This window comes from Panthera tigris, chromosome B2 (genome assembly GCF_018350195.1).
Source record: "Panthera tigris isolate Pti1 chromosome B2, P.tigris_Pti1_mat1.1, whole genome shotgun sequence".
Taxonomy (NCBI): Eukaryota; Metazoa; Chordata; class Mammalia; order Carnivora; family Felidae; genus Panthera; species Panthera tigris.
Window position 1 is genome coordinate 141872379 of NC_056664.1, and position 14580 is coordinate 141886958.

At 50.5% G+C, this 14580-nt stretch overlaps 1 protein-coding gene across 6 annotated transcripts in view; it reads left to right on the forward strand.

Annotated features, from left to right (window-relative positions):
• SYTL3 (synaptotagmin like 3) overlaps positions 1–14580 on the forward strand; it is a 96742-nt gene that overhangs the window by 56032 nt on the left and 26130 nt on the right. For 5 of the 6 annotated variants that reach the window (XM_042987438.1, XM_042987439.1, XM_042987441.1 and 2 more), the window contains 4 exons: positions 315–384; positions 2541–2619; positions 6833–6957; positions 14129–14263. In XM_042987438.1, coding sequence (XP_042843372.1) covers positions 315–384; positions 2541–2619; positions 6833–6957; positions 14129–14263 — 409 coding nt within the window. The remainder of the gene's footprint in view (positions 1–314; positions 385–2540; positions 2620–6832; positions 6958–14128; positions 14264–14580) is intronic. The other variant, XM_042987442.1, reaches the window with a different exon arrangement.

Sequence of the window (14580 nt, forward strand, 5' to 3'; positions counted from 1 at the left end):
TCTGGGTCCCAGGGCGGCCGGGCTCCTTTAGGCGACACGGGTGGGGCGCGAGGCCGGGACACCGGCAGCGTGGTGCTCCTTGGCCGCGTGGTGCTCCTTGGCCGCGTTCCGATACCGGGAAGTAATGCCCTGTCGGGAGGAGCAGATCCAGGCAGGGCTGCGGGCTCCTCTTCTAAAATGCGAGGAAGGAAAGGAAAAAAAAAAAAAAATCAGAGAACATGAACTGTAGGGTGATGGCGAGTCTTGTGTATTTGTAAGCCTAATAGTTGGATCATCCATGACCTGTTTCTTATCCCTGTGTTTTTCCTTGGCAGCAACATTTCTGTGGTTCCTCCTACCCCACCTCCTCTGAGTGAAAGCCAGTGCACCAGCAGCTCCCACAGGGTAATGTGTCTGTGCCTCCCTGGGGAAGGGGACGTGGGAGAGAAATGGAGGAAGAAAGGGGGTCTGAGAGGTTGGACCAAGACCCCCAGAGCAAAGGGATCCAATTGTGGCTGAAGCTGGCCGTGGAGGGAGGCAGAGAATAGAGGCCAGAAGGGCTGGGCCTGCCCAGTGTCTGTGTGTCCGCTATGCTTTGGGGGCCATGGGATCATCTGCATAACAGTGACTCATCTGCCTGCACCCCACAACCTCATGTATGCCCCATATCCCCGCCTATACCCCACGTCCTCACCTGCACCTGTGCCCCACATCCTTGCCTGTGCCCCCTGTCCTCACCTGCACCCCACATCCCCACCTGCACCCCGTGTCCTCACCTGTGCCCTGCATCCCGGCCTGTACCCCACATCCTTGGCTGCACCCCACATCCCCACCACTTTACTCTTGTCATTTTGCTGGCTGTCTTCCCTAACTGTGCACTGTGCTCTTGAGTGTGGGGTTCTGAATAGGCTGCAGTGTGTTGGGGGCCTCTGGGGGTGTAAACAGAAAGAAATATATGTCGATTCACAGGTGTGTGATTTATACGTATGGGAGTGCCTGGGGTGTGTGTGTGTGTGTGTGTGTGTGTGTACTTTTGTGTGTTTTTAGATGCTAATATAAAGTAGACCAGGAGCATTTCTGTCTACAGAAATCAGTGGTATGATCTTGGAGTTACCTGTGTTCCCACTTGGGAGGTGGAAATAATTATACTCCTCTGGCTTGTTTCTCATGGCTGGTGTGAGAAATTAACAAAATAATGTCTGTACTGGTACTTGGAAACTGTAAAGTAAAAAAAAAATAATAAAAAAATAAAAAAAAGAAACTGTAAAGTGCCATGAAAACACACGGTCTTGATTATTTTCATTATTACCATTCTGCAAATTAAAGAGAGTAACTATAGCTGTACATAGAAAGGCACATTCATATGCTAGTGAGAGAGAGAGAGTATATTCATTCTTTTTCCAGTTTCAAACTGAGACCCTGGAATGAACTTCAAAATTCTGTTGTCCACTTTCTACTTGAGATTCTAAATCCTCCCAACTTGTTCCAGCACAGATGTATTTCCTGAATGGATGGACAGATGGATGGATGGACGGATGGATGGAACAGGGAAGGAGGGAGGGAGGGATGGAGGGAGGGACAGAGAGATGGAGTGAAGGATGAATGGAAGCAGGGAAGGAGGGATGGAGGGATAGGTGGATGGGTGGATGGAAACAGGGAAGGAGGGATGAGTGGATGGATGGAGGGAGGGAGGGATGGAGGGAGGGATGGAAACAGGGAAGGAGAGATGGAGGGAAGGAGGGATGGAAGGATCGATGGATGGAGGGATGGAGGGATGGATGGAGGCATAGAGGGATGGATGGATGGATAGATGGATGAATGGAAACAGGGAAGGAGGGATGGAGGGATGAGTGGATGGAGGGATGGAGGGATGGATGGATAGATGGATGGAGAGATGGATGGAAACAGGGAAGGAGGGATGAGTAGATGGGTGGCTGGAAGGGTGGAGGCATGGAGGGATGGATGGAGGGGGAGACAGAGGGATGGAGGGAAGGATAGATGGAGGGGTGGATAGATGGATGGGACTTGAAAGGGAAGTGATCTCCTTTCTGTCATTTTTGCTTTTTCTTCTCTCTCCTGCTTGGAGGGGTGGAACTAACTCCTGGCTCCAGGCTGGTCCCCTGAGCCTGGTACCACCATTGGCCCCTGTGTCACTGTTGTGTTGGCTGTTGTGTTGCCATCCCCTCCGCCTGGAGCTGGGGTGGGGTCATACAAGAGCAGGTTAAAGAAGCAGGAGTGTACTTGACTGCAGTCTGAGCCAGTGAAATGTCGGTTATTATTTCCAAGAGGTAGTTGCTGTCAACGCCCCTTGCTGATGCCCCTTCTTTAGATGTGGGTGTCAAACCTCAGAGGAAAGAAGCTGAGTAAGAGGGTCCCTACCTCCTGAGAGGATAGTGCCCACCCCTCTCCAGACATGCATGCACACACACCTGCACGCACCCGGAGCACCCCCACTCCACTCACACCTGCCAGTGTTTGGGGGTTGGCGACCTGGAGGCTGCTGGGGCAGACACGGGTCTTCAAATATAACTCTCATTATCTCTCCTCTGTCTCTGTTTTAGTTACAGGAACTTGGTCAGTTTAAAGGATTTAATAAGTCCATGGAAAATTTGTTTCTGTCTGTTACCACCCACATGAAAAGTAAGTGGATGCCTCTGATGTGTTCCTCCCACCACCCCCCGGGCCAGCCAAGCCCATTGGCCGAGGCACGGCCGGGGACCTCTATCTCCAGGCCCTGGGGAAAGCCACAGTGCCGGCCCTTCACCCCTCCCGTGCAGAGCAGGCCTCTGGTTTCCTGGGGGAAGAGGAGACACCCTTCAGGCCACTGGAGTGGCTCAGTTTACCCCTACTGCTACCCAAACCTGCCAGAGCTCAGCACAGACCTGGCAGCCGGTCCTGGCACCCATCACAGCCTCTCCCAAGGACAGCGGAGACAGAGGGTTCCAATGAATGAAAACTGGGAGCTTTCAGGCCAGGCAGGGCCCAGCGTCTGTTGCTTGCGTGGAACTACTTGTCCTTTCCTCCTTGGTAAATTTATCTTCTTCAATTAGCAGTAACCCTATGATTTGCAGATGCAAGGAACCCAGAACTACCACTGCTCAGAATCTTGCCTCTTTCGATGTTGTTTCCACTCAGTTATTTCCCCCTGTGGATCTTAAGCTGCAAGTCCCAGAGAATAGCCCCCACTTAGACCTGGTAAGGTGCCCAGAGCAGGCCAGGCATTTAGAGAAGGTCCCGAGTGGGATCGGGGGGTCTTGGGCATCCGTTCTCTCTCACGGTGCTTCTGTTTGGTTTCTGCCCATGCCAATGCCTGTGGATGGGGTCGGGCTTGTGCCTTGGCTCTGAGACAGTCTTATTATTTGATTTTAATTAGTCCTCTGAGTTCCCCCACGAGCGCTTCCGAGCCGTATCGTGACAACTGAAATCAAAGCACCCTTTTTAGCTAAACAGGGAAGTGACCGTCTCACGAGACCGTCTGTCCCCCTCTGATTCAGAAGGGCGAAGCAGCCAAATCTCATGCCACCTGTTTGCTAATAGAGCTCAGAGGTTTAAAACCACCCCGTTAGTCTGCCGGTCTTGCGGACCACATCCGCCCTCCGTGTGCACGAGCCTTGGACGCGGGTTTCCCACTGGAACGGCGGCCTGAACTCTGAGCGGCTGGCCCCGTTCCTGCTGACGCTGCTCTTGTCGAAACTTCTGAGCGTCTCTTTCTAGAAGCACGGCCTCTACCCAAATCCATGCGGCTTATGTGAACTCCCTCCCACCACTGTATTTTGGAATCATGTCTCAGCATTAACTCTGGCCTGGTAACCCCTCAGCCAGATGCCCAGAGAGGCAGGACGCATGTTTCATCTTGTCCCATGTCCCACTCGCCCTCCTACGCATGCTGGGACCCACGCACGGGTACATTGGAGCGTGCTTTCGTACCCATAGCCTCGCCTGTACCCTTGCTCACATGTTGGAGACTTGCCGTGTCAATACCTCGAGTGTTATGGAGATGGCATCAGTATAGAGCAGCAGACCCAGGTGGACAGCTGGGCTAATCCCCGGTGGCAGGGGGTGGCAGGGGGGATTCAAAAGAGCAAAGCAGCATCCTGTCTCTGCCATGGAATATGGACTGAAGCACCCCCCCAGGTCCCCTCCCTGCTTGTTCAGACACTGGTGCTTCGTGGGACGCCAAGACCTCAGCCCAGAGGCAGGGGTGGAAACACCCAGCTTTCTGCGCGCCCCCCCCCCCCCCCCCCCCCGCCAGGGCGGTCTGCCGGGGGGCCTCTCTCAGGTGCTCCCTGCTGTTTCCACGGGGCAGGGCACAGGCTCTACACCCTTCACCCTGTCTCTGCCTCAGGGCACGTAGCAGGGGTGGGGCTGATTCCTGCTTCTTCAGGTCCTGAGCTGTTGTGCACATGTCCCTCTTGATCCTTTTTGCTGTGTGTTTCCTACAGAAGTGAGTACAGAGGACGGCCTCATTCTGAGGGTGCCTGGGGTCTGGGGGGATGGCTGGAGGGGGCCTTAGCCTCAAGAGTTTAGGAAGCTGCCCCAGAGCTACGACCTCTGGCGGCCCATGTTGCCCCGTGAAGCCGTTCCAGTTGGAAGAAAGCGATTTCCAGCCCTTTTTATTATCTTTGCGTGTCTAGGAGATTCCAGCACTATAGCCCCACACCACCCACCCCTGCTCAGAAGGGGAGGAGCAAATCGTTGATTTTCATTTCAGGACCATTCTGTGCTTCTCGCTGTTACTTTTCCTTTTCACCCGATGATGCTGATCACAAGCCTACTTGTTAGAAGCTGGATACTTAGGAGACACCCCCACCTGCCTCGTCTGTGGACATAAATGGACCAGATGAAGGCACAGGCTTTAGGGTGAATGCCAAACAGATGGTGGTGAGGGGACACCCCCTCCCCCTGCCCCAAGGGCCTCACCCCCTTCATAGCTGGGCTGGAATTTAGCTGTATGAGGAGCCCATGTTCACTGTCAACCTGGAGGGCCTGGTGTGCCGGGAGCTTGCTCACTTCCAGGAGCAGAAAGTTGCCCCACGGTTTCCGGAGGGTAGACCCGTGGCCAGTGTGGACAGCAGCGCTCTCAGAGAGGAGAGGTCCCATACATCCTGGTGGGAAGGTGAATGCCCTGGGGTTTGGGGGGGCAGGCGACCTTCTCCTCCAGAGAAAAGAGACACTCTGCAGATGTACCCTTGGCAGTACATGCAGGAATACCTAATAAAGAGCAACAAGTGAGGATTATTTGCACCCTGGAGCTGGGCTGTCCAATATGCTAACCACAGGTGGCTCTTGAAGAGTGGCCTGCTGGGGGGCGGGGGCGGGGTGGGGGAGAGTAAAATGCACACCAGATTCTGGAAACTTAGTATTTAAAAAAGCGAAATTAAAAAGCTAATTAATCACACAGCATAGGGAATACTGATAGTAATATTGGAACAGTCTTACCTGGTGATGGATGGTAACTACACTTGATGTGATCATTTTGTAATGTGCACCAGAAACTAGTAAGGACTGTATGTCAATTACCCAGTAAATAATGTCATTGATTTTAATATTGATCATATATTTTAACAGTATTTTAGATATACTGTGGTAAATGAAAAATAGTGTTAAAATTAATTTTACCTCTTTTTATGTTTATTTATTTATTTTGAGAAAGAGGTGGCAAGGGAGAGGGAGAGGGAGACAGAGAGGGAGAGAGAGAATCCCAAGCAGGCTCCGAGCTGCCGGGGTGGACTGGAGCCCAACATGGGACTGGATCTCACTAACCATGAGATCATGGCCTCAGCCAAAATCAAGAGTCAGCCACTTAACAGACTGAGCCACCCAGGCACCCCTTACCTCTGTTTTAAATGTGGCAACTAGAAAATTTGAGATGGCATATGTGAGCCACATGACAGCCATCAGAGAATGCCACTCTAAAGGTGGCTTTAAGGTCATCTTTGGGAGAAACAAGGACCCCATGGAAAAGGGAAGACATTTTTGAAAGACAAAATCACCTTTTTTTTATATATATATATTTTTAATGTTTATTTATTTTTGAGACAGAGAGAGACAGCATGAACGGGGGAGGGTCAGAGAGAGGGGGAGACACAGAATCAGAAGCAGGCTCCAGGCTCTGAGCCATCAGCACAGAGCCCGATGCGGGGCTCAAACTCCTGGACCGTGAGATCGTGACCTGAGCTGAAGTCGGACGCTTAACCGACTGAGCCACCCAGGCGGCCCGAAAGACAAAATCACCTTTGAGGTGGCTCTCTCACTTCTTTGTGTGCCTTCCTTCCTTCCCACTTTATTCATTTCTTCTGGACCACTGGTATGCTGGGGGGGGGGGGGGAGAGGTGTATTTTCAGGCTTTGTCTATTAAAATAGTTATAAGCGTACCCTGAATCTTCCGCCTCTCTTCAAAGTGTCCCAAGAGATGGTATTTAGTTATAAATCTTTGTGAGGAGCCCTAAAAAAGCTGGCTGGTTTGTTAGGCTGCCTTTTTCGTGTTTGGACAACTGCATGCTTATGACGGGTGGCCTGGGATACAGAGTAAGCTGGCTGGAAGTCCTTCCTTTCACTCTCGCCCTGATGATGGCTGTCTGCCTACAGAGGCACATGGCCACACTGTCACCTTCTGGGAATCTGGCTCCTCTGTCTTGTGCAGGGCGCCGTGTGCCCTGCGTCCAGCATGTGGCTTCTGGGGGTGGCTCCCCCTGAGCCCAGAGCTCAGAGCCGTCGTCCCCACGCTGTGAGCCTAGCCTCAGAGACCTTGAGGCTCCTCAGGGGTGTGGTTGCAGGGCATCTCAGAGGAGGGCCCCACGAGTCTGTCAAAGCTGTGTGCTCCCACCTGTCATCCCTTGTATTTGTTTTCTAGAGCTTTCCAAGTCCCAGAACGACATGACCTCTGACAAGCAACTCCTAGCCACGGGTCCCAGGCAGTGTGCTAGCCGGACGGAGAGGAGGAGCCAGTCTGACACTGCCATCAACGTCACCACCAGGGTATTCCCTGAGGCCTCCGGGCCGCCACCAGAGCTACTTCTAGTCCATTTCGTTTTCCTTTTCTTTTATTGCACAACACTAAGCAGTCTGAAGAAAACATAATTATAAACCCTTCTGTTGGGGAGGCCTGGACAAATGAAGGTCAAATTCCAGGGTCGATTCGGAAAATAGTTCAGAGCAGGGAAAAGCTTCAGCCTAATTCTGAGCCCCTGGGGTCCCAGGTGTCCACGGGAATGCCTTGCTGGTCTCAAGGCCACACCAAAGGCAGAGTGGCCACCTGCAGGGCTGAGATGTGCCACGTTACTCCTGGGGTCCGAATACCTCATGGAGGGTCAAGAGGCCTTCTTATTTCCAACAACCTCCAGTTCGAGTCTGATAGAAACCCACTAAAAACCTACGTGCCGCCTGACTGAGGGCAATCACCAGGGAGGCTCCCTCCCGGTATCTAAATCACAAGAGAGAGAGCTCACCTAATAAAGGCTTTTAAGGAAATAATTACGCTGGCTTTCCACCAGGATTAACCAAGTCTGAAGCAGATGCACTGGGACAGGAGAGAAAATGACTTTACAATCAGGACACCTAGGTTCTAGTTCAGCGGAGGTGACCTGGCTAGGGCAGATGCCATCACCTGGTCAACAGGACTGCGCTGGGTGCCTGGATAGGACAGGTGTCCCTTCTCTGCCACTGTGGGCTCCGCTCGGGATGTCCCCAGACAGATTCCTTTAGGCAAGGAGATGAGGTTAGCCCCACCCTCCTGCTGGAACTTCCAGACACCCACTCTCGAGGTTTCAAATTCTGCCTCCATCCATGACCCTCTGCCTTGGGCACGTCACGTCAACTCCCGGAACGTCACTATGCCTTTGGTGAAAATGAAGGTGATGATACCTGTTCCGCCCAAAGGCACAGGCTGCTTATAAAGATCCCCGAGATAATATAGTATCTAAATTGCTACCTGAGCCATCTACGTATACTATCTAAATTGCCGGTCTTCCTAATTATGTGCCAGACTCCACTCAGGGCTTTACCCGGGCCATCTCATTTTATCCTCACACTACCTCGTGAACTATGTATTGCATTTGGCCCTGTCGTCCATTTAGGGAAACTGAGGCTTAGAGAATGATGTCAGTGCCCGCGGTTACATAACCCGAAAGCGGTGGGCGGTCTTGGCTTGGAGGCTGAATTCTGGAGCAGCTGTTCTCAGTATGTGTGTGTGTGTGTGAGTCACTTGGGAATGTTGTTGACATGCAAAGTCTGACTCAGTAGATCTGGGGCAGGTGTGAGATGTGGCATCTCCAGTGAGTTTCTGAGGAGCTCTTGGGTGAGCAGGTTGCAGCTCCTGGCCCCTGGGACCTCGCTAGACTTAGGAGGAGGCATCTAGAGTGTGTGAGATGCATTTGGAAGGCCTTTGAGACGCCAAAGGGCCAACAAGCGTTCGTTCCTGTTGGCTCCCCAGGGTCTACACAAACACCGTTCCAGACACCATCCCTGAGTCAACAGACGGAGGAGAGGTTCACGTGCATTTAGGAACCACTATGTTCCAGGCACGGTGGTGGTTATTACGTACTAGCCACGTTTAGTTCTTGCAGAAATACTGAGGTGGATATTGTCACTCCCATGATGAAGATCCAGGATCTGAGTTTCAGCGAGAGGGTAACCAACCTGCCTAATGTCACATAACTAATACAATGTGGAGCCGGGAGTAGAGTCCAGGTTTGTAGGTTCTGAATCCTAAACTTGTAACTTCCTCATTATATGCCCCACATAAGGAGGACAAATGAGGGCCCAAATCCTTGGGATGGAGCCCCTCGGATGCTAACACTCACTAAGGTTACCAGGCACTGTTCTTCATGTAAAGCCCTTATAGATACTAAATCCTTACGACAACCCTGTGAGGTCTGGGCTATCACTGTCCCTATGAAAGATGAGGGGCAAAGGGGAAAGAGATGGCCAAGGGGGTAATGTGGTCGGAAGTGTCAGGGCGAGGCAGAGTCTGTCCCAGACACCACACCTGTGACGCCTGCGGGAAAAGATGCCAACAGGGTTTGTGGACGGCATGTTTCTGCTTCCGATGCCTGTGCCATGTGATAGGGCATCCCAGGTTTCCCAGGCTTAGTTTCTGGCCTCCCCTACTTCATGTGCATGGGGAACGAGCCTGCTGGGTAATTGCAGGGTTGTCTGATGGGACAAGGGAGCTTGAGGGTCGAAGCGAGGAGGAGCAGGGGAGGCCATGGCGAGACAGCCCCCGCCACCTAGATGTTCTGCCACTTGCATCCCGTTGACTGCCATGCTCTTGAAGCGACACGCTTTCTACTTTTTGCAGGCATTCTGTCTCCCCACCTTCCTTGAGGATATGGCTGTTTTGGATCAATGTAGCCAAATGTTTATAAAGTACTCAGCAATCATGGCATGATCTATAAATGCTAAATAATCACAGGGTTGACATATAAAGAGTACATCTTTAAATAGGACGTTTGTCAGACTGCAATTACACATGCCCTCGTTGGTGAGCTCATAAAACTTACACTCACATTTCCATCGGAACACCTCGGAGCATTCTGCCAACCTTAAGCACACCACGCGGTGCCCTTTGGAGGCAGGGGGTGTCAGTGCCCACTTTGCAGGTGGCTAGACTGAGGCACAGAAATAGGAGATAACTTTCTTAGGACCGCGTGGTGACTCTGAGATGATAACTGAGAAAACGGCTCAGGACGGCTTCTATGCCACTTCTCTGACCATTAAGCATGCACCGCATGTTCTGGAAATGCTCCCGTAAAGACCCTCATTTACCCATGTGGGCCGGGATTCTTTAAGAGGTGAACTCTCTCCCCTGTCCTTTGAGATTTCCTGTGCATCCCCGTGGGATTTTATTGTGCATCGTATTAATGTGTGGCTGATCTATATTGGCTGTAAAGACCCTGTTAACCAGGAAGGAAACACGAGAAGCTGTTGGGAGGGGCTGTCTCCGAGGAGTGGGACAAGGACGGAGGCGGGGAAGAAACCCTTCCTTTCATTCGGTGCCCCTTTATGTGAAGTTTTCCCACGTCCTGTGAAATCTGAAGAAACCATCCGCCCCCAGGGCATGGCGTTTCTGCATCCTTCTTTCCCCCACCTGCTGGCCACACGTAAAGGCTGAGCAGCCAGAGAAAAGGGAGGCAATGGCATTGAGTTCAAGGATGAAAACACTTGGTCTTAGACTTGAGGGCTGTTGACCCCCTTGATGGTCCCAGGAGAGGCGGCCTACCTCTCGGCCGGGACAGGACGTTGCTCAGAGCACGATTGTTGGCCGAGCCCAGCCCCGGTGATTGTCTGAGACCCTCGAATGCAGGCTTGGTGGCAACAGGTGCTCTCCCTTTTCACATTTAAGATCAGCTAAAACAAACAGTCCCACACGCATGAATTGTATGGTTCCAGGGAGTCCATAATTTGATCAAATCGAGCCTGATGTTTATTGATCTTTCAGCGTATAATATGAAACTTAATAACTCTGTACAGAGTAGACCTCATTCAGGGCGATCATTTTTCTCTGTAATCTGACCCAAACTAGATAGCTACTGAAATACATTAAAAATCACAGGGGAAATAAATGCCTTTCTCAGTGTCCTCGATAGGCTTCCATCCGAATCTCGATGCCCTTTCACAGGGCACTGAGTCTGACAGAGTCATTTAGATCCTTCAGAATTTACCAGGGAAGAGGTGAACGCCAAAGTTCATGTGGATTCCTTAGTCGAAATAGGGATGTTCTTCAGAACAGTGTCGGCTTTTCTAATGATTTCAAAATATTTATATTGGCACTTATGTTTCATTAACGTTTTTTCGGAATCCTAACATATTTGGAAACAGTCTTCCCTGGCTATGAATTTTTTTTCCTGGCTATGAATTTGACATGCCACATGATCGCTCTTATAAAGATAGTTCTTTGTCCCTTTTCGGAAACTTCTGTCATCAGTTTAAAAAAAATGTTTATTTATTGTGTGAGAGGGAAGGGGGAAGGGGCAGAGAGACAGACAGAGAGAGAGAGAATCCCAAGCAGCCTCCATACTCTAGGCGTGGAGCTGGATGTGGGGCTCAGTCCCACAAACCGTGAGGTCATGACCTGAGACTAAATCAAGAGTCAGACACTTAACTGACTGAGCCACCCAGGCGCCCCTGTCATCGGCTTTTTTTTTTTTTTTATGATTTAAAAACTGTGTTGCCTTAAAACTGGATTAGGTGGTTATATATTGAACGCCTACGTGTTACAAAGCTGTATATTAATATTTAGCCCATTTTATTCTTTCTGTCCCATTCCGACTGCTGCCTTACAGGCCGTTCCAAATGGAATCTTCCACCTCCTCCAAGGCCCCCCCGCCCCGCCCCGGACACAGTCAGAAGGTAGAGGCCTTGCCGTAGGAGAGCCCTCTGACTCCTTCCTCCCGCTCAGTTTCTCTGGATCTTTAGCCACCCTTCCTCCTGCCTCAGGAATGGACGTTCCTTCCCGAGATGGAGCCCTCCCCTGGGGGCTGGGTTCATTCTCCTCGCTCTCTTCTGGGACCTGCTCCATCAGCCCGCCGCTTTCCCTGCTTCTGTTTCTCCTCAACCTGCAAGTTCGCCCTGATCCACCCCCCCTTAAAAAAGAAAAACAGCATCTTCTGAAGGATCCCCTTCAAGCTGCTCTTCCACTTCTTCATCTCAGCCCAAGTCCACGAAAACGTCCTCTGCCCTTGCCCCCCATCACCCTCCCTCCTGTTCACTCCTACCTTCCGTGCAGTCGGTTCCCTGTGCCAGTGCGACACTGCTCGCTGCGGCGCCGCCAGGCACCCCTGATTGAAAAGCCTGCTGGCCCGTTTGAGCATCACCCTCATCAATGACTTCGTCACCTTTGACACAGTTGACCAGAATTCCACTCTTTTCTTTAATTACAAAAATGGCTTTATTGCTTGTATGTATAATAAAACCTAGGCCTACACACTAATGAAAGTTTAGAAAACACAGACGAGGAGGAGGAGGGGGAGGAGGCAGGAGAGGAGAAAAATCAAGCAAGCGCTGAGCCGGGCCAGTCACTTGGAGCACACAGGTACACTCACTTTGCAAACACGATGCCATGCTGCACACCCACTTCTGTTATTTGCTTTCTCGAGAATCTCTAACTTTATATTTTGATTTCTTCCCTGTCAATACATACATATTGTCATTGTTTTACAGCTATTTTTTAGGGCTTTTTAAAAGTGATTATTTATTTTGAGAGAGAGCATGAGCGGGGGAGGGGCAGAGAGAGAGGGGGAGAGAGAGAATCCCAAGCAGGTTCCCCAGTGTCAGTGTGTAGCCCGATGCGGGGCTCGAACTCGTGAACTGTGAGATCATGACGGGAGCCACCCGGGCGCCCGTAGGACTTTTAATTCATGCTGCGAGATTGCCCTCCTCTGAGGTTGACTCAGTTTACGACCACCAGAGGGGGAGTAGCCCGCTTTTCAGCACCCCTGCTGGCACCAAATGTTATACTTTTTTAAAAAAATATTTTTGAATGTGTATTTATTTTTGAGAGAGAGGGGGGCGGACAGAGAGAGAGAAGGAGACACAGAATCTGAAGCAGGCTCCAGGCTCTGAGCTGTCAGCACAGAGCCCAATGCAGGGCTCGAACCCATGAACCACAAGATCATGACCTGGGCTGAAGTCGGCAGCTTAACCGACTGAGCCACCCGGGTGCCCCCAAATGTTATACTTTCTATTTTAATATTTGCTAATTTGATAGGCCAGTTTTAAAAATCTCCATTTCTTTAGTTTCAGGTGAGCCTTTTCTCATACTCTTCTCCTTTTTGAACATCCTTCATGCCCGAAATCCTCCCCTTGGATCTGCGATTCTTCTGGCTGTCTCCTCCCCTGGGCCGGCTCTTTGGTGACCCTCCTCCACCAAGCTACCTGTTCTCTGGAAAGCCTGACACAGCAGGAATCTGGCCTCTTGAGTCTCTTTGGTTGCGTGGGTCATCAGCAAGTCCAGGAACATGCTCGATACTTGACCATCGGCATAGGCCCACCACTCACGATGCCCCTCCTTTGAGTCTCTCCACAGCCAGCCTTGAACCTCCCACTCAGGTCCTACTTCCGCTAAAGATCATCCTGACACCCCCTTCTGCATAAGCTCTCCACCCCCTCTTTCCCATGGACTTGGCTTGTGCCTCCATTTCAGTGGTGGGTCTATTTCCTACCAGCAAGGTGAGCCCCTGGAGAGCGGATGATGCTTCTTCTCCCCCCTCCCTTCTCCTCTGCCCCCCTCTTTCTGCCCCAGGACTTAGAGCAGTGGGTCAAAGATAGGATCGCTTAACAAATATCTGATGGAGCTGAGCTGGCGTTCTGGGGATCGAGAGCATGAACAGTAATTGGGAACTAATCATTTCTTCCACTTATTCTCTAATATTCTCAGTCTTTCGTTCCTGAGAATTACAGCTATGATGCAAATGTTACATTTGTTATATTTCCAAGTTCCACTTCCAGCATCAAAATGTAAAGTCTGGATCCAGAAACTTTGTAGTTTCAGCCAGGAAGAGGTTTCCTACCTTGGGCATTGTGTTTTTGGCTCTGCGCTAGCCCTGTCCAATAGAAGCTTCTAATCACGGCCACATGTGGCTGCTGGGCACCTGAAATGTGTCTCGTGCAACTGAGGAGTTAAATTTTTTTAATTTTAGTTGCTTTTAACCAATGAGAATTTAAACTTCTATAGCCACATGTAGCTAGCGACTAGCACATTGGAAAGCACAGCTCTATACATGATAAAAGGGGTACTGACTATTTTATAAAACTTAGAGACATATTTTAATTTCCCCCTTTTTTTTAATGAGCACATTACAACTAAAACTCTGATAGGCTAAATATCGTATTTCATGTGATTAAATGCAGGGATCGCTATTAAGGCCAACATATGGACTTGATTTTTCTTTAAGACTTACTAAGCCATAAGTGACCCACCCACCACCGTTCATGAATATCCCAGTGCTTGCTGATGCCGGCCCGGGGCCCTGCGGGTGTGTGTGTATGCATTTATTCAAACGGAAGCGTGCTCTCTTACTCAGCACCCAGAAGTTTGCATATGAGTGCCGTCAGGTCAGAGATGCAGGCTCTGCTCATTGAAGTCACCACCTTTGAACAAAATCACACTAGGATACAGACTCTGTTGTTAATTCCGTGTTTCCTTTTCCAGAAGCCAAGCACACCAGATATTCTGAAACCTCTCAACCAAGAGAGTCCCAAACACCTTACTAACCCTGTTTCGAAGCAAGAGGACATCTCATCCAGGCCAACGCCCAGCACTTTGTTCTCAGGAGGCTTGAGACACGTGAGTCTCATCTAACACTCTGGACACCTGATGTGTGGCTGTCGCCATGATGTCGGACGGGGTTGGTAGGCGGGGGTAGGAGGGAAGTGTTGTCTTGTGGCATAAACTGGAACGTGACAACAGAACTTGGAGGTAATATTTTACTCAGACTGGGAGCTGGGGAAACGGGCTATATACTTTGATGGTTTTTCTTTCATACAGATAGCAATGAATAATAAATAACGGCATATTTGGATGAGCAGTTTTTACTTTCAATGAGGTCAACGTATCAAATATTTCTCTTACAATTATTTCTGTGTCTTGTCTACCCACAAGTC